Consider the following 19,764-nt stretch of genomic DNA (forward strand, 5'->3'; position numbering starts at 1 on the left):
TCACTACTAATATTTTACTTCTAATGGTACATAACTTGTTACTTGAGTATAATTGTGCACATGAACTTTTCCAATGGTACATAACTTGTTACTTGAGTATAATTGTGCAAAGCCACGCGTTAAAGAGAAAAATCATCAAATCTCCTCCCTTTTTTACTTCTATTTTGCAAATTTGGGTTACACACTAAGTTAAGCTTGTTAATTATTGAGTATTTGATTATACTAGTAGAACGAAAAAAAAAAAAAGGTGCTGAAAAAGGGAATACAAACATTCAAACCTTTAGCTCCTTTAATAATCGTCTAGTATTTGGCATCAAAATCGTGAAACATGGTGCGGCAAGAGTTGTTGAATTAATTGGGAGATTAATTGCAGCCAATGATTCTTAATTCTTTCGTCTAGAAAGTTCGATTGTCTTTCCACTGTCGCCAATTCGCCATTGTTGGATGTGGAGGTAAATTTACTGTCTTATTGTTCTTGAAATCTGTTCTCTTTACATTTTGATATGGTAGGATTTACATTTTGATATGGTAGAGGGCTTCTCCTAGCAGGTTCACCGGAGTCCTTGTGTACAACAGGTTCTTCTCCATGTTCAGTGTTTCTGACTCTCAAAAGGTTGCTGTTTGAGGAAGCAGATCGCATGGCTCTTGGCAATTTTAAAGGGATATTTGCTTCGGTTGTACTGCTCTCTGCCTTTTTACTTGCTGCTACATTGTCAGCTGCACAGCTCTCTACCTTTTCCGGTAGATCTACATGCTCACTTTGTACTGATGTTGGGGCTGCTGGAACAAGCTGAATAGTGGATTTCCGCCATTTTTTCCTTTGGATGGGCCTTGGTGCATTTGATTTCTCCTGCAACAAGTTCACAAACATAGTAAATAACAATACAGAAGTATCTAGATGGATACAGCACAAAGATACTGTGGTAAGAGAACATACAATTGTATTCCCAATATCAGCCAAAGGCTTTCTTTTGGCACCATTTTCTTCATGTTGCTCAGCAGGCCTTTCAGTTAATGCACTCTGAAGTAATGTTGCACCTTGGGTGGCAAGATCTCGATCGTGCTCTACTTCTTTAGGAGGTATACAGTCCTCTTTGCTCTCACCTTCTCTATTACTGCATTTATTGGAGGAGCAGCCACAGAAGCCAGAGCAGCTTCCTCCGGATGCACGGCATTCACACTTCATGGTCTTGCAAAATGACTGTTTGCTACACGTACAGCAAATAGTAGTTGTAGAGTTCTCTTTTACAATATCAACTAAATCTTCTTCCCCTTTTAAACTTCCACCATCAGTGTCCAATGACTTTGAATCAGACCCTGATCGACCACCCTTCCTAGAGTTTCTCTTCTTTACCATAACATTATTTTCCTCCCACTCGCCATCAGACTCCTCGTCATGGTAAGAATACTCTGAATCAGAAGTATCCATGTCCTCCAATAGCTCATAGTTGTTGCCTGAAAACTTGAAAACCCAGAGCTTTTGGTAAAAGATCCTTGTCTAATACTAAACATTGGTCTCCTGAATTTGTTTAACAGCTGCTTTAGGTCTTTTGCAAAGATTAGAGACGATTGATGTTCGGAGTGGATTCTGCTCTTTTATACTCGTATGTATCCTTCAAGTTGTCACAAAGCTTGACTATAGTAGTCAATCCTTATCATGTATGTCATTGACTTACAATTCACTTGAATTTAAATTCTATTTTAGCAGTCACAAACTTTGCAGTTTCAACTATATAAGAGACGGCAATTTGTGAAAACTTAAAGAGTTTTATGGGTGGTCAGGCTAGGTGGAGCAGTTTTAATTTAAAATGCTCCACAGGTTTACCTATATTAAGTTAACTGATCAGCACTACGTTGGAGAAGATTTTTCTTTTTACACAGAAGACTTCTCCGAGCAGGTTCGCCAGAGACCTGGTGTACGACAGGTTCTTCTCCATGTTCAATTTCTTTCTCTTTTATGTCAAAAGCACTTCAGCTTTCAAAATGAAATACTTGCATATGCTAAATATGTTATGCTCTTGGACATTCTTCTACTTTCTTTGTCTTAGTTAGAAAATCGTGACTTGTGGTTTGTTCCTAGTCAATTATCGCTTGGCTTTCCTCACGTACAGAAGACATGTATGTCATTGATTTACATTTCATTTTCATCATAATGTTAGATACTACAATGTTTTTGTAAAGAACTTGTTGCTTATTATATACCTATAACATCTCAGATGAAGCAAAAACACCATTATGCATAAATTTGTATCCTCTCAAGATTTGTCAAGATTTGCACAATGTTGTACAGAGACTTATTAGTCTTAGCCTTTATCATGGGCATTATTTTGGTTAGCATCCATTTTCATTGTATAAATTATGTGATGTTAGTTGTAACTAGGTTAAATCCCGTGCCATGCACGGTAATTTCTAATACTTAATACTTATCATTAGTTTAACACTATTATTTAATAAATAAAATATTATTCTACCTAATTGCAAAATACGATGAAAGTTCTTACAAAAAAATTTAAAAAAATTTATCACATTAAAAAAATCAGAGTGAATAATATATGGACGACTAATAAAAATAACTATGAATTACATTACAAAGTTAAAGATAGAAAACTATTATTGCATAATACTGTATAAAAAGAATAATATCTTTGCTTGAATGTGTACAAATGAAATATATTTATTAAATCGGAAGTGAAATATTAATGTATAGTTTGTATTAAAAACTTCTCTAAGAAGCTTTGGCCAAAAAAATTAAAATAAAAATTAAATAAATAAATAAACTTTTGGAGGGAAAATTTTTAACCAGGAGATGACATGTGTCATTCCTGGTTTCGCCTTTAATATAAAGCTAGTTTTAAGTCCCGTGCCATGCACGGTTATAAATTTAAAAAAAAAAATCATTTTACATTAATTATATGTAGCAAATAAATTCAAAAAAAAAAAAAAATAAAGCAATAGTTCAATATATAACCTTACTCAGTCTTAGACATATTGGAGCATTCACATTGTATCTCTTTCATTCCCTTTGGTTTTTTTTATCATCTTAAAATATTAGCCCTACATCGAGCTTTATCCAAAGCCTTTTTTTTTTTTTTTCTTCTTCTTCTTATTTGATCTATGAAACTATTAATTATTTTATATGTAAAGACAAAGTTATATTTAGCTAGTATTGATGTAGTATGCAAAACGTTTAGTATAACACAATTTTTGTCAAGCTTTAATTTAAATTTAAAATATTTAATATTTTGTACAGATTTGTGAATCGTATGGTTGACTTATTTATATTACTTATATAATATGTTATTATTAACTTAATATGTCCCACCTTCCAATTGTTTTCCTTAAATAAAAGATAGGAGAAGAAAAAAGGAAAAAAACAAAAAGGCGGGAAAATTTTTCATAACGTAATGACAAGTGTCATTACTTATTTGCTTTTAGTATAGGTTTATAGATAGATTATAGATTAAAACTATGGATATAGCCTGTTAATATAAATATTTTCAGCTTGTGTTAAAAAAATTGATCACTTGAGTTGATGGGCTTACAGTAATTTTTAAATAGCCAACTTTACCCTCCGACCTACTCCCAAATTTCTTCTATGGTGACACACTAACACGTGGCTTTGAGAGATCAGTTTGTCAAATGACCTTAATAATGTGAACGATTTGCCCAATTGGTGTTAAAAAATAAATAAATTACAAAAATAGTGTTCACTAAAAAATATTTCTCAAAGTAGTGTTCATGTAGGTTTGGAAATTACAAAGCTAGGAATTAAAAAATAATGGCTAATATAATCCAAATATATAATGTATACCATTAAATTCTTTATGGTAATGTATATGAGTATATCTTTACGGAGTAGTACTTAATCCTATCCCTGACAAAGACTATTGGATACATTATAATGGACCAAAAGTTGCTGTTGATGCTAGTCTCAAGCGTAGTCCCGGACGACCTCCTTCCTAAAGATTACGAAATGAGATGGATGAAGGTAATCGAGCAAAGGTGACATGTAGTGTTTGTCGACAAAAGGACACAATAAAAAAAATTGTTCGTCAAGGTTAGCTAATTTTTTAAGATTATTAAATTTCTTATAATATGTATATATAGTTGTTCAAATGAAATTACTGATCTTACTAATAATGTTGCATGTCTACTTTTTAACAGATCAAATGGAGCTTCCAACTCTACTTCTTGGCCAACATGACTCTTCAAAATTTCATTTGAAGCATGAGCACACATCTGTACTTTGAAGGTTGTTCGATCATCATCTCCAAATTCATAAAAAATGGTGCTAAATTGATTTTTTATTTAGCTAGTATAACATGTTTTGAGCTATTTTGTAATAAAGTAATACCATCTCCGATCCAAATTGATATTGCATTGTAGAACTAGCAGTTGGTTTCAAGAATGGTGATTGAGTTCCCTTTGATAATTTAAATCCGTCTAAATAATGCATTATATATCATGTTATATATACGTTTTTTGACAAGGTTATGTCCATAACAAAAATGCTAGAAATTTTTAAACATCCATATTACTTCGAAATTCATAATCTATACTCTGGTCAAGATACCGTAAGCGTTAAAAATAAAGAATTTAATGGTATACATATATATATTTGGATTGTATTAGCCATTAATTTTTTAATTCCTAGCTTTTGTAATTTCCGAACCTACATAAACACTACTTTGAGAATTATTTTTAAGTGAACACTATTTTAATAATTTATTTATTTTTTAACACCAATTGGACAAATCGTTCTAATAATGTACCTTTTAAAAAAAATAAAAAAATAAAAAAAAAAAAAAAGTTTAATCATCTTCCTTACCAATTATTTTTGACGAGTTCTTCCTTTTCCAATTTGATCAACTGCAACTTGATTACAAATTTTTTTCTTGGTTTAATTTCAATTGGATTATTGTTTTTTTTTTTTGGGTAAATTACCAAAGGCTAGATATCAAGACATCAAGTGCATCTTCTGTATCTCCAAAGGTTATCAAATTTTTTTTTTTTTAATTCAAATTTTAAGTTAGTAGACTTAGTACTCCGTAGTTAATTCCAATTTGATTTTAATTTTTCAATGGTTGATTTTTGTATTGCATGTTGGATTTTGATTGATCAGTAATCTATAATCAATTATACTAATGCAAGCATCACTTCTGTCTTTTACCTCAATTTTATATTTAAATTATTTTGATTTTTGTTATAGGAAAATGGGTCAGCAATGCAAATACACCAAATACAATTCTCCACCATCAAGACCATTTCTATCATTTTCATTATTCAATGATGTGTTTATTCTTGCGCAGATACAACGTTTTTAATCTTAACATTTCTGTGTTGTTTTTACGATCTAGCTTAGACTTGCATCTATTCGAGCACTTTATTTCTTCATTATGTTGATTTGGGGTTATTCAAATTCCTACATAGTTAAAATAGGGTTTTGCGTTAACGAGTACCAAGTAAATACTAAGAAAAAAATAAATCACTCCCTTCAATTCGTCTCTATTTGGCTATTTGTTTACTCCACTGCATATATTTGGGTCAATTTTAGGACATATCTTGAGGATCAAAAAAGTCAAAGCAATCAAATAAGGATGAAGAGAGTAATTAACTACTCCCTCCGTCCCATAATTACAGGCAAATATACTACTTTGGGTGTCCCAAAATGTTCCTCCTATTACTAAAAATAACACCTAATCATTACTTACTTTTTAGCTTTTCCATACAAATTACACACATACCTAAACAATCATTACTTACTTTTTCTCTTTTTCATACAAATAAAACACTTACCCAAAAAATCATTACCTACTTTTTCACTTTTCCATATAATATTCTCTACTTTTTCACTTTTCCCATACAACATTCTTCACTTTTTATCTTTTTCATACAATTTTCCTCTACTTTTTCCATCCTCCTTAAAAACCGTCCTTTTTAGAGTTATTTGCCTGTAATTATGGGACGGAGGGAGTAATTACTAGAGCTCGAGGGATAATTAGATAAGGGGTGAAAATTCGGTTTGTAGCTCAAATAGAAACCAAACCGTACTAGTTCACTTTGACATTTTTCAAACCAAAACTAACCAATTTTTTTTTTTTTTAACAAAATACCTAACCAAATTATTACTCGTATTCAGTTTAATTCAAAGCAATCCATTTCTACTTTGGTTTTCAAAAAATAAACCAAATCAAATTGAAATTTTTGGACCTAACGTATTAGGCCGAAATTTTTTTAGGCTTATATACCTGGTTTTTTTAGGGTATTGAGCATTTGGACTTAATACTTGGGTTTATGTATATTATTCGATTTTCAATTTTTTAAACTCTAAACCGAAACCAAATCTAAATCGTAAACCATATTTATTTATTTTCAAACAAAACTGAACCGAATTGTTTAAAAAAAAAAAAAAAAAAAACAAACAAACAAACAAACAAAAGTTCAAACCATAATTCGGTTTGATTTTCAATTTGCACGACCCATCTCGAGATTATAGGGTTGAATTTTATTCTTAGCCTCTTAAGTAGTTAGGTTGGATTCCCTTCTTTTTTTTTTTAACGAAGATTCCCTTCATTTACAAAATGAAAATTAAAATTTTGTTTTTCAAAAGTAATATGGAATGTACGGAGTAAATAATAAATCAATTCCATAAATCAAGAAATATAAATAACAAATCAATCCCTAACTCAAGGAAAGAATCGTTTTGTATTTTTTTTTTTTTTTACTCGTGTACTTTGTATTTGTACACAATGTTATTTCCGTGTTTTATAACTCTTGTATTTTAATCGGGTGTATGATGAAATTTTCAATAATGGTTAGTCTAAATGTTTAATACTCTTCGGTTATAAAAATACTCGTAATATTCTGAGCTCTAAAGTCTGAACTCCTACCACCTCTTACAGATTGGCAAAACATGAAGGATTAGAAAAAAAAATAGTGTGTTAAGATGCGTGAAGCCTAATTATTGCAATTAATTACTCCATATAATTGAAGGAAATATAAAAAACTTACAAGTAGTAAATTATAAAAGTACAAAAGTCAACCCTCATCAAAGCTTTAAAGCTTGAGCACTGTCCTTATTCATTCCTCACACATCCCTTCATTCAAACACACCTTGTACGTTTTACTATCTCAGCCTCTGTTTCTCTCAAATTGCATACAGCTACTTGATCCATGGCGGAAGCCTTAGCAGCAGGACTCGCGTTAGAGGCAGCGAAAGCCGGGATAAAGTTGGTGACAGGTCGGGTGGTGGAGGAGATAGCACTTGTCTGGGGTTTTAAGGATCACCTTAAAATACTCCAAAACAGATTCACTGACATTCAGGCATTTCTGGAAGATCTGGCAAGTGCTAGATATGCAGAGAAGAGCAGATTTGTGAATCTTTGGCTCACAAAACTCACAGATGTGGCCTACTCTGCTGATGAACTCATGGATGACTATGAATATGAGTTACTTCGTAGGAAAATTGAGTTGAAGAACGACCATGCATCATTCAAGAAAAAGTGTAGCAACTTTTTTAGTACTCATACTAACCCTGCTGTCTTCCGTATTCGGATGAGTCATCGGGTTCGTCAGATCCTTTTCAAGTTAGATGAGTTGGACAACGAGGCCATGAAAAATGGTCTACAAAAGGTGCAGCTAGCCAGAGAAGCAGTTGCATCCAGCAATGCTGTTGGCTACTATGTTGACAATGTAGCGTTGCAGGAAAATCGGAAACATGCTGCCGCAAGAGGTTCAGAGTTCATTGGGAGGAAGTCTGATGAGGAGAAGTTGCTGCAAATGATTCTCAATCCTACTCGCAAGGATGTTGATTGTCTTTCCACTGTTGCTATTGTTGGAATTGGAGGTATGTTATTTTTCGTTGCCATTTGTTCTTGAGCCTTTCATGAATAACATGATAATATGATATAGTGTTTTCTAACCGACTTGATTTTGCTATTGTTGGAATTGGAGGTATACATATATTTTTTAAATCTGCATTTAAAGTAATAAGATCAAGTTTTGTTAGTTTTCATAACCGGTTTTGATGTAATTAATATTGTTGAAAAATAGACATCTCAAGCATCATTGGTTGAAGAAAAGAGAATTAATCACTTTATAAGGCTAAGGGACTAATACTATTATTGCCATATAATTTTAGCCATATAATTTTAGGATCACTCCAATAGATTATCGATTTAAGCTTGATCCACAAATGGAACAACTCATTTACTCAAACATGACATGATTATGTTGACCGAACCGTACCCGATTCAAATAACCTACCCATTTGCGAGGTATAAGATAACTAACCACCCTAAAATTTTTTTTTCCCCTCCTTTTTTTTTTTAACCAAGGTAAACCCGCTCGGCTGCTCTTAATTTGCCTTATTTCAAATCAATCTGATTATAATCTGAATCTTTTATCATTCGAACCATTTGCAATCTGAATCGATATGAATCTGAAGCCACATAAACCTGGGTAAACTCGCGTTTCCAATTAACCCGAATATAACTCGAACCGTTTACTATATAAACCGAATTTAAACCGTACATTAATTAAATAAAACGTAAATGAATCAAATCGACAATAACCTGAACCGAATCGAAACCAACCCACCCGCCAATTTAATCCGTCTCGAGTCTCAACAACCCATTTCATGCCGAAATTGTTTCATCCCAAATCGAAACCGAATGTGACAAAGCTACTCAGAACTAATTCTCTTACAATTTCAAATGGATATTGCCCCCGGTCTTCCCCAAGAATTAGTCCTTTTTAATAAAATTACACATACCTTTTTTGCGTTCAACATTTCCTCTCAAAATACTAGTATTAGGATTTGAATTAAATGCTATGTTAATTAAACCAATCTTACATTTTAATTTCTCTTTTGATTTATGAGTCCCTTTACCTTGATGTGTAACATTTATACTTTTGCGGGGCGTTTGGTCAGAAAGATAGGAATAAGAGGGATAAGAAAGGAGGGTAAAGATAGGAGAATGATAGGTGGGATAAGGATAAATAATTTTAATCCCGTGTTTGGTAAGCATGGGAAACAAATTAGAAATAAGTAATAAATTTATTAAAAAAAAAAAAATATTCTTATTAACTTCTACCATTTCAATGTTATTAAGGGTAATTTGGTCTTTCAAAACCCATTTCTTGTCCTTTCCCCTTATACCACCGCTAGTTATAGAAATGGAGGTAAAGTGGGTGTTTTTATCTCTATCCCTAACCCCCTTCTAATCCCCATCGCTTCAATCAAACACTACGAACTTATTCTTTTCCCTTGAAATAAGGAGATCTGGTCTGATTTTCATAAGGTCTGATCTGAATTATTATTATCTGATCTGGTCTGATCTAATTTAATAATTTGATTAAATTTAACTGCATTTTAATACTGATCTATAATAAAAAAAAATATTATCAAAATGGATCTTGTTAGAATCGTCTCATTATAAGCTTTCAAATGTGTAATTTTCATAATTTTTTGTAACACGCAATTAATGATATTTAGAAATAAGTAAATGATAATTAAAAGTTCTGAGGTGGTCTAATGTGAATGTTTCTAGTTAGGTCTGATCTGATCTGATTTGAATTTATAAAGGAATAAGTACTCGAAATAAGTTGAAGAGATCAGACCTAACTAGAAACATTTCTTCTATTCCTATTTTTTTTTTTTTATCTTTGTCCCACCCCTTTTATCCCCCTAAACAAACACCCTCTTGATGTATAATAATGGATAACAATCTTTGATCTTATGTAAACAGGACTTGGCAAGTCAACTTTAGCTCGGAGGCTATATGAACATGAGAATGTTGATGTGCATTTTGGCAGGAAAATTTGGATTTGTTTATCTGAGGATTTCAAAGTTGACAGACTTTTGAATGAGATGGTTGAACATCTTACATCATCCAAATGTAACTTGACAAACACCGGTGCAATTACAAATAAACTTGAAGAGCAGTTGAAGGGGATGAAATTCATTCTCGTGCTTGATGATGTTTGGGAAGATAATCAAGACTCATGGGATTCCTTCAAAAATGCATTGTTGAGTATTGGTGATCTCCGCGGATGTATACTTTTGATTACCACCCGTAGCAATAATGTCGCAGAGAAAGCACGTGCCTTCTATCAACATAAATTGCCAGGTTTATCTAAAGATGAAGGATGGGCTCTGTTACAACAAAGAGTTTTTACTGAGACACGTCCATATGATTCCTCTTTCGATAATGTTGGGAGAAGAATTGTCAAAAAGTGTAAGGGTGTTCCTTTGGCCATAAAAGCAATCGGTGGCACGTTGCAGTCAAAGAAGCATGCGTATGAATGGGAACCGATTGAGAATAGTGAGTTATGGGATCCCCAACTAGGAGATGCAATTGATATCCTTCCATCGTTAATGCTGAGCTACAGCCATTTAAATAATGCTTACGTAAAACAATGCTTTGCATACTGCGCAATCTTCCCCAAGGATTCTAAAATGGAGAAAAATCAATTGATTACTCTGGTTATCACAAGGCTTTCTTCATGATGAATTTGCAACCAGCGACACAATGGAAATGATTGGTGAGAAATACTTCAATACATTGCTGAATTATTCCTTCTTAGAAGAGGAGACAGATTTTGGTGATATAATGTACAAGATGCACGATTTAGTGCATGATCTTGCAGCCTACATTTCAAAGAAGTATCTGTTGGTTTGGAAAGTTGGAGCTAAACTGGAAGATGATGTTCGACATTTGATTTTCAACTTATCAAAGAACGAAATACCTTCTGAACCTTTCACTCATAGGTTGGCTGTGAGAAAACTAAAAACGATAAGTTTCCACAGGGCTTATGATTGGATCAACTCCACCTTAGGTTGTGCACGATACTTACGAACGTTAAGCATGGCTCATACTCGGATATCAGAGGTTCCGTATCTTATTGGGCAGCTTATTCATCTTAGGTACCTTGACCTATCTGAAAGTAATATTGATGAACTACCAGAGTCAATCTGCAAATTATATCAGCTACAGACGCTGAGAATCATAGATTGCCATAGTCTGTTAGAATTGCCCAAAGGATTGTATAGGCTGGAAAACTTGAGACACATTGAGGCAAGTTCTTTCTTGTTGGCATCTGGAGGACTACGACAGTTAATTTACCTTCAGACTTTACCTCCCCTTGAGTTGCGAGACAGTGAAGGATGGAGCATTGATGAATTAGGACCTTTAGATCAAGTCAAGGGTCAGATGAAAATCAAAGGTCTACAACATGTGAAAAACAAAGAAACAGCAAGACAAGCTAGCCTTGGGAGAAAGGACGAGATTGTGATACTACATTTGGAGTGGGGTGAAGATAGAGAAGTAGGCTCTCATCAAGTGAATAATGATGAGGATGTTTTGGATAGCCTTGAACCTCACCCTAACTTACAATCATTATCTGTAGATGGATTCTTGGGTGTGAGGTTTCCTTCGTGGATAATGGCAATGGTTGTACCACACGGAGGTCATCCGACACCACTTAGGAACCTAACAGAGGTGAAGCTAATAAGAAGTTTTAGATGCCAACAGCTTCCCACACTTGGGCAACTACCTTTTCTGAGGATATTGTGGCTAGAAGATTTGGATGATGTAGAATGTATAGGGGACGCGTTTTATACTGGGGATGGGTCTGCAGTAGAACAGGTATTATTTGGATCTCTAAGCAAGCTTCACATCATCTCTTTTGCAAAACTGACCACATGGATGCCACCACCACCACCGATACAAGCGGAAATATTATTTCGTAAAATTGAAACTCTAGAGATACGACATTGCCCAAAACTGGAAAGGGTACCTTGTTTACAGTTTCAATCTCTAAAGTATCTGAAGCTTAACAATATTGGTGGCAGTCAACCAGTGGATATCATCAAATATAGCACTGCTCTCCAATCCCTTGATGTAAGGAATATAAAAAATATGATGATGGTACCTCAAGAGCTGTCGAAGTGCAAAAACTTGGAGAAATTAAGAATATCTTACTGTGAGAAAGTGAAGTGTATACCCAGTGGCCTAATCTCTCTTAAGGAATTAGAGATAGTAAAATGCCGATCCCTGGCTAGTATTCCAGGTGACCTCTCTTCTTTGCGTAATTTGAGGGTTCATGATTGTGAAGGGTTAGAAAGCATGCCAAAAAGTCTAGAGGGGTGTACATCTTTGGAATCCATATCCATAAGCTCCTGCCCAATGATAAAGGGTCCCACCCCAGATTTGGGCAGATTGCAAAAACTTGAATGTTTGGAATTGAAGAATTCAGGGGAGTTGATGACTTGTTGCCTGCAGTGGATCCCAAATCTTCATCACCTTTGGTCTTTAGAAATTAATGACTGCTTTAGCGATGAAAGGGACTTCAACCTTACATTTCCCCAATCCCTAAGGCGGTTAACATTGAGAAGTTTCCCAAATGTCAAGTCTCTACCTCAGCAATTCCTCCCTTCAACCCTTGAAGATCTGGAACTTGATGGATTTAATGAGTTGGAACAACTTCCTGAATGGATAGGCAACTTGTCATCTCTTGAGAAACTGCGGATAAAAAATTGCACCAAGTTGGCAAATCTACCTTCAACACAGGCCCTATCTCGTCTCTCTAGATTAACAGATCTAACTATTGAAGGCTGTCCAATTTTAAGAGAAAAGTATGGCATGAAATCCCAAAAATTCCAAACAGACGTATCCTCTGATGGCCTTAATTTTGAAAATTGCTGATTAAGGTTGGTCATACTATTATTCATAACCTCTTTGCTTTTTTTAATTTTATTCTCTGTATAAACTTTCATTTATTGATATATTTTTGTTTTACTTCCAGATTCAAGAACATGTATGATATTAATCAAGCATGTGAATTGTGAAGCTGCTGCTCTTATTTATTTTTGTCAATACCACTTCAACTGTTTAACACAAGTTAAATGCTGTTAGTATGTTGCTCGAATGCTAGCTTTTCTTTGCTCAGATAATTTAGTACTTTCAATTTTCAAATACAATATTGTAACAAATTTAATTAATTATCATCACAGAAGAAGCAAAAAGGTATTGTACTGTATTATGTAAATACATAGTTGAGGTACAATAAAGTAATTTTTTTTTCTTTAATGCAGCGGTACAAGTAATATGAATTTGCATAAAAGAATAATATTTAGATTTTCATTTTTATTTAATGACTTCTTCGAACAATTGTCAATTTACCTATAATTTTAAGAGTAAAATTGTGAAAGTTGAGAGTAGGCTAACATTATTATTAAATTTTCATTTTTCTTTTTCCTCATATTTCTTTGGTCTCCGTAGAGGGCTTCTCCTAGCAGGTTCACCGGAGTCCTTGTGTACAACAGGTTCTTCTCCATGTTCAGTGTTCCTGACACTCAAAAGGTTGCTGTTAGAGGAAGCAGATCGCATGGCCCTTGGCAACTTTAAAGGGATATTTGCTTCGGTTGTACTGCTCTCTGCCTTTTTACTTGCTGCTACATTGTCAGCTGCACAGCTCTCTGCCTTTTCCGGTAGATCTACATGCTCACCTTGTACTGATGTTGGGGCTGCTGGAACAAGCTGAATAGTGGATTTCCACCATTTGTTCCTTTGGATGGGCCTTGGTGCATTTGATTTTCCCTGCAATAAGTTCACATAGTAAAATAACAATACGGAAGTATCTAGATAGGATATATAGCACAAAGATATTGTAGTGACAGAACATACAATTGTATATTTGTATTCCCAATTTTCTTTTGGCACCATTTTCTTCATGTTGCTCAGCAGGCCTTTCAGTGAATGCACACTGAAGTAATGTTGCGCCTTGGGAGGAAAGATCACGATCAAGCTCTTCTTCATCAGGTAAAGCACACTGAAGTAATGTCAAAAGCACTTCAGCTTTCAAAAATAAATACTTGTATGTACTTGACTATTAATACTTTTCTTTGCTAATAAGTTATGCTTTTGGACTTTCTTCTACTTTCTTAGAGAGAAAATCATGACTTGTGGTTTGTTCCTAGTCAATTATATATCAGTGGCTTTCCTCACGTAAGGGACGTTTGCTTTGGCTGAAGTGTTCTCTTTGTTTTAACCCGTTGCTTCAACATTCTTTGCTACGCTACTCTCCTTGTTATCTTGTAACTCTATATTCTGATCAGGTCTGTCATCAAAATTCAGACACGCCTAATACAGAAGCAGCCCATTGAACTGGTCTTGGACTGTCATTTGCATCCTCTGGACATCATCTATATATGCTCTTCATTTCCTGCTTATGCCTGCAGGTCACACAGATTTACAAGATGGAAATAAAACTAGAAACACTCAAATACATTTTTGTCTATGAAACAGGTGCCCCATAAATTGAATAAACAATATAAAAATGCCAATCATTTGAGGATTGATACAATCCTCTAAAATAATTTTCCCTGTAAACAAACTTGTAATAACATCAAAAATTTCCATATTAAGTTAAGAAATCTGCACTACTTAAAGAGTCCAAAATTTCAATAATCGAGGGCTTCTCCGATCAGGTTTTGCCAGAGCCCTTGTGCACAACAGGTTCCTCTCTCCGTGTTTGGAGTTCTTAAAGTTTCAAAAGGTTGCTGCTCGAGGAAGCAGATTGCATGGCCTAAGCTACCTTTATAGGTATGTTGCTTCAGCTATGCTCCTCTCTGCTGCCTTTTTTAAGCTGCATTGTCAACTGTAGTGCTCTTCCAACTTTCCCAGTAGCTCATCCTATTAAAGCTGGGGCTACTAAATTTCTGCCATTTTTTTCTTTGGATTTGCCTTGGTACAATTGATTTACCCTACATAACAAAACTAGCAAAATCATAAAACAGATATCTTTGAAAGGACATTGCAGAAAAATGTTTAGTGAGCAAACAACATATGGCTAATAATAATATCCCCTTTCCAGATACATTGCTTGCATACTCGGCTCAACCAACATTCTTGTAAAACAATCAAATCAAGAACATACCAGCCAAAGGCTTCCTCTGAGAACCATTTTTTTTAATTTTTTTTCATGTTGCTCGGCAAATAATCAGCAAATTAAATCTGAAGTAATGTTGCACCTTGGGAGCCTAGACCACAATCATGCTCTTATTGCTCTACTTCATTGGAAAGTATTCCATTCGTCTTGCTCTAACCTTCACTCCCTATGACTGCATCTATTGGAGCAACCACTGGAAGCTGAGTTAGCCCTCTCCGAATGCACGACATTTACATGACCAAGCAAAATGATTGCTTGCTGCACAAACAGCAAAGCATATAGAATAACCGACAGTATCAACTAAGTTAATTCCTTTAATTCTTCAAACTTCTACGGTTCTACCAACATAAGTGTCCAACGAGTAGGAACCACACCCTAATTGACCAACTCATCATCAGCAGACTCCTCGCTAGGGTGGAAATGATCTGTATGAGAAAGTATCCATGTCCTCCAACAATCCGAGCTGTTACTAGCTAGAGCTTCTAGGACCCTAAAAATTCATCTGTAAATACCTGTCAGATCAGCAAGAATTACAGGCCAAGTAGTAACATTAAACCAATTATCAGAATCAGCTGTACCTGTCGCAGATCATCTGTTCTCAGTTCACCACGAGCTGCAAGTATCTATGTCAGCAAGGAACTGATAGCATTGGCAATTTGTTCAAACTTGGCAAAATTTTCAGATCATAGAATAAATCATGTAATAATATGATTACTATGATGTACTTGTTGCATCTTCTACTGCTTTACTTCTGCATTTTGCTTTTCAAATCATCTAACAAAACCATTGAGCTTGACTACCTTCTCTTTCAAAACCTTTATCTCAGAGTGCTTCTCTCTACAATCAAGCTCCTTATCACATAACATGTATGCATCTTCAAGCAAAACCAACAAAAAAATAGGCTTTGGACAAAACAAGCATCATGATGTAAATATGGAGGATCATTAGTAAAACTATATTTAATAATCTAATACAGTATGGTAGAATTTTTTATTTTTTTTTTTTTTTTTTTTTTTTTTTTTGGCAAGTTAATAAAAAAAATCACTTATCTAACCATAACCTGGAGGATTAAGCCAAATTGAAATGATACTGTAATTCATCAAACTTCCAACCTCCTCTGCCACGGACACGTCTTCTGCCTCAAATAGTTGTGAAGCCATTGAGACTAAGGTGCTTTAATAAGTTGCTACCATATTTTCAAGTGCAAAAATCCTTGAGTTTCTTGCACCAGGGGACATAGTTTCAGGGCATTCACTGCATATAACCATGCATCGGAAAGTTATAGTGATAATAACATGGCTGAAGCCTGAATATGTATCAAAAATCAGATTTAAAAGTAAGTAGCACCTCAAAATATTCTGCTTTATCATTTCTTGTGCCATCTTGATTCTCCTGGAATATCAAAATAGATTTTCAAGACACAAACAACTTCCCACACCAGGGGAGTTGCCATTTCTGAAGCATCTGCCCCTTACAGATTTAGAAGATGTGGAATATATAGGCAATGAATTCTATATGAATGAGCATGACAAAACCATGTATCAAAATAACAACAATTCAGTAGTACTATACTACTGTTTGCATTTCCTTGCCTTGAAACTCTAATAGTCATAAATTGGCCTCTGCTTCAATCAATACCATACTTCAATCATATGTTGCACTGGCCATGTTCTCACTTGCTCGCCTTGTCTGTTATAAAATGATTTTATAAAATATGGTGTTTTGGTATGAATTTTATCATTTATATTAAATGTAGTTCATAAAATCACACCCATTTTACAATATATACTATACACCCCATATAATTAGATGTGTGTCTGAATTATTACTGGTCTGACATTAAATGTTGTTCATTGCTTCAGGTCTTTTGCAATTTAAAAACCAGGGATTTATGGTGGTGCATCAATGTTCAGTTTCATTCTTCTGTTTTATGTCAAAAAACACTTCAGTTTTTAATAAGAAATACTTCTATACTTATACTTTTCTTTGCTATTATGTTAAGCTCTAGTACTTTAATTTCTTCTACTACTTTGTCTTACATAGAAAATCGTGACTTGTGGTTTGTTCCTAGTGAGTTATTGCTTGGCTATCCTCACTTGATTACTTATTTAGAGAAGATATGTATGTCATTCATTTACATTTTACTGTCACAAAGTAAGAAGAATTTTTTGAAACAAAATTTCGATTAGTATTTACCTATTACATCTCAAAAATGAAGCAAAAATACCATTATGTATGTATATGGGTGCATTTGATACTCTGTAAATCTCAAGTGTATACGCTGTAAGATTATTTATTCTATTTCAGTTTCTAGTCTACAGACTTTGCAATTATGAACAACATTCTGAGAACTGATATCAGACATAAGGCATAATAATTAATAACTTCAGTCAAAACAACTTACGAGTAATAGGTAGCTGTATAATGAGGAAGCAAATCCCGTGGTCCTTGATAACCAAGGAACGTTTGCTTTGGCTATACTGTTCTCTGCATAACATGTTGCATGTACATTCTCTACTGCACTGCTCTCCATGTGTTCTTAAAGCTCTACAATCTCAGATCACCCGTTAAAAATCTAACGCGCCTCATCACAGAACGCAGCCCATTGAACAGGTCTCAGACTGTCATTTGCATCCTCTACTGGTTTACATTCACTAGACATGATCATCTATGCTCTTCATGCCCTGCTTCTGTCTGCAGAGTCAGATATTAAGTTAATTTCATGATGATATATCTGATATGAATCAATGAGTGTGCTGAATGGTGCATAACATTAGATAGTAAACTCAACAGTTTCCCAGAAGCTTCATTGCATTTGTTATTTACACCTTTAAAGATACATCAATAAAACGTTCTTATCTTAGTGGAAACTCAAATTATTGTGTTGGATGACCTTGATGTGGAAAAAATAGACCTCTTTCTTAAGCTGTGGAACAATAAATTAGTACGAGTAAAAAAAAATGAATTTTCCCTAAGTCATGTAAATATCACTCACAATGTACAAGACAATTGCTTAAGCCCTGATATTATAGTCACATCCACAATTTTACATACTTCAGTAAATTATTGCAAAGTCTGTAGAAACTAAAATAGAATATACTACCTCCGTGTCCTTACACCTTTGTTGCAAATACGGAGTAATAAGAAACGGTGATACTTTGTAGTTATATTATGATTAATATCAGAAACGGTGATACTTTGTAGTTATATTATGATTAATATCACAATTATTGACCTAAAGTACTAGTAAAATAAAAAGGAAAATGTTATACATAGTCCTCATGCCCACATATAAGCATTAAATTTACACTTGAAAATTATAAGAAGTTAAGAAATCATAAAATTATAAACACTAATTACACTGATTTATGCGTGTTTTTGTCATGAATTCCTAATTTTATACAATTTCCTAGAGTGTATTTATATCCCTTAAGGTTACATATAACATTACCCAAATAAATTTGCACAATTGGTTCGGGCGTGACATGACTTACAAAATTAATTGCATAGTACATGAACTTTTCCAATCGCCCATAACTCGTTACTTGAGTATAATTGTGCAAAGCCACGCGTTAAAGAGAAAAATCATCAAATTGCCTCCCTTTTTTACTTCTATTTTGCAAATTTGGGTTATACACTAAGTTAAGTTTGTTAATTATGAGTATTTGATTATACTAGTAGAAAAAAAAAGGTGCTGAAAAAGGGAATACAAACATTCAAACCTTTAGCTCCTTTAATAATCGTCTAGTATTTGGCATCAAAATCGGGAAACATGGTGCGGCAAGAGTTGTTGAATTAATTGGGAGATTAATTGCAGCCAATGATTCTTAATTCTTTCGTCTAGAAAGTTCGATTGTCTTTCCACTGTCGCCAATTCGCCATTGTTGGATGTGGAGGTAAATTTACTGTCTTATTGTTCTTGAAATCTGTTCTCTTTACATTTTGATATGGTAGGATTTACACCCCCCAACAGAAAGAATTTTTATGATGCCAAATGCAAAACGATTATTTAATCTACGATCTAAAAAATTTAAGACATATTATGAACTTTATGGTACACTCAATGTAATTCTTTTGTTTTCTTTTAATTATAACATGATCTCATTCAACAATCTTTAAGCAAAACAATTAAGGCTTGTTTGGTTGACAAAGGAATTAATTTTCTATGAGCATTTGTATTTATTGGGAATTAAAATCCCACATCAATTTTTCTAGAAATTAATTAAACTTATTTGGTTGTTATAGGAGTATTTATGAGAATTGGAAATTCAAAATTCTTATTATGTTTTATGAGAATTGGAAATTCTCATGACTTTACCCTTCTCACATTTTCATTTTTTTATGGTCTATCAAACAAGCCCCTTATTTCCAAATTCATGAGAATTTTCAATTTCTCCATTTTATATGTGCAACCAAACAATACCTTAATAATGTAAGCTGTAATCCATAGTTAAGCAACGCGTAATTGATATGATGTTTCATGTTTGTCATATTGTCCTGTGCTACATGAGTACATTATCAATGTGAAATGAATAAAAGACACACCATTACACCAATAAGGGCAATGACACCACACACGGATACAATATTAATTGTGTACTACATGACCCTCTTTCTTTCGTGGGGACATAATTTACTTCATTGCCAAAAGTCACACATCAAAATAGAAAAATACCATTAATAATGGGAGACTGAAGGACGGGACCAATGGGCCTATTATGTCTGTAATGGAAATATTACACCAGGACTATTTTGTCTGTTTCATTTAGATTTATTTTTAAAAAATAAAAAATAAAAAAAAATTTGGGTTTG

The 19,764-nt window shown here is 33.9% G+C and overlaps 1 protein-coding gene, 1 long non-coding RNA gene and 1 pseudogene across 3 annotated transcripts; 1 reads left to right on the forward strand and 2 right to left on the reverse strand.

Annotated features, from left to right (window-relative positions):
- Nucleotides 1-7,172: 7,172 nt before the first annotated feature.
- LOC145614541 (putative disease resistance protein RGA3) lies at nucleotides 7,173-13,020 on the forward strand (annotated as a pseudogene). The gene is made up of 4 exons (XR_014107120.1): nucleotides 7,173-7,846; nucleotides 9,750-12,009; nucleotides 12,073-12,712; nucleotides 12,808-13,020. The product of XR_014107120.1 is annotated as a putative disease resistance protein RGA3 (transcript).
- A 131-nt stretch (nucleotides 13,021-13,151) lies between these two features.
- LOC145614546 (kinesin-like protein KIN-4C) lies at nucleotides 13,152-14,276 on the reverse strand. The gene is made up of 2 exons (XM_081669604.1): nucleotides 13,689-14,276; nucleotides 13,152-13,601 (listed from the first exon to the last, which is right to left on the reverse strand). The coding sequence occupies exons 1-2, from the start codon at nucleotides 13,818-13,820 to the stop codon at nucleotides 13,245-13,247; spliced, it is 489 nt and encodes a 162-aa protein (XP_081525730.1). The 5' UTR covers nucleotides 13,821-14,276; the 3' UTR covers nucleotides 13,152-13,244.
- A 1,049-nt stretch (nucleotides 14,277-15,325) lies between these two features.
- LOC145614548 (uncharacterized) lies at nucleotides 15,326-17,616 on the reverse strand. The gene is made up of 4 exons (XR_014107121.1): nucleotides 17,357-17,616; nucleotides 16,300-16,344; nucleotides 15,531-16,206; nucleotides 15,326-15,454 (listed from the first exon to the last, which is right to left on the reverse strand). It is a non-coding gene; the product is annotated as an uncharacterized LOC145614548 (long non-coding RNA).
- Nucleotides 17,617-19,764: the final 2,148 nt, after the last annotated feature.

The sequence above is a fragment of the Chenopodium album genome, chromosome 25 (assembly GCF_948465745.1).
Source record: "Chenopodium album chromosome 25, dcCheAlbu1.1, whole genome shotgun sequence".
In the NCBI taxonomy this organism is placed as follows: domain Eukaryota; kingdom Viridiplantae; phylum Streptophyta; class Magnoliopsida; order Caryophyllales; family Amaranthaceae; genus Chenopodium; species Chenopodium album.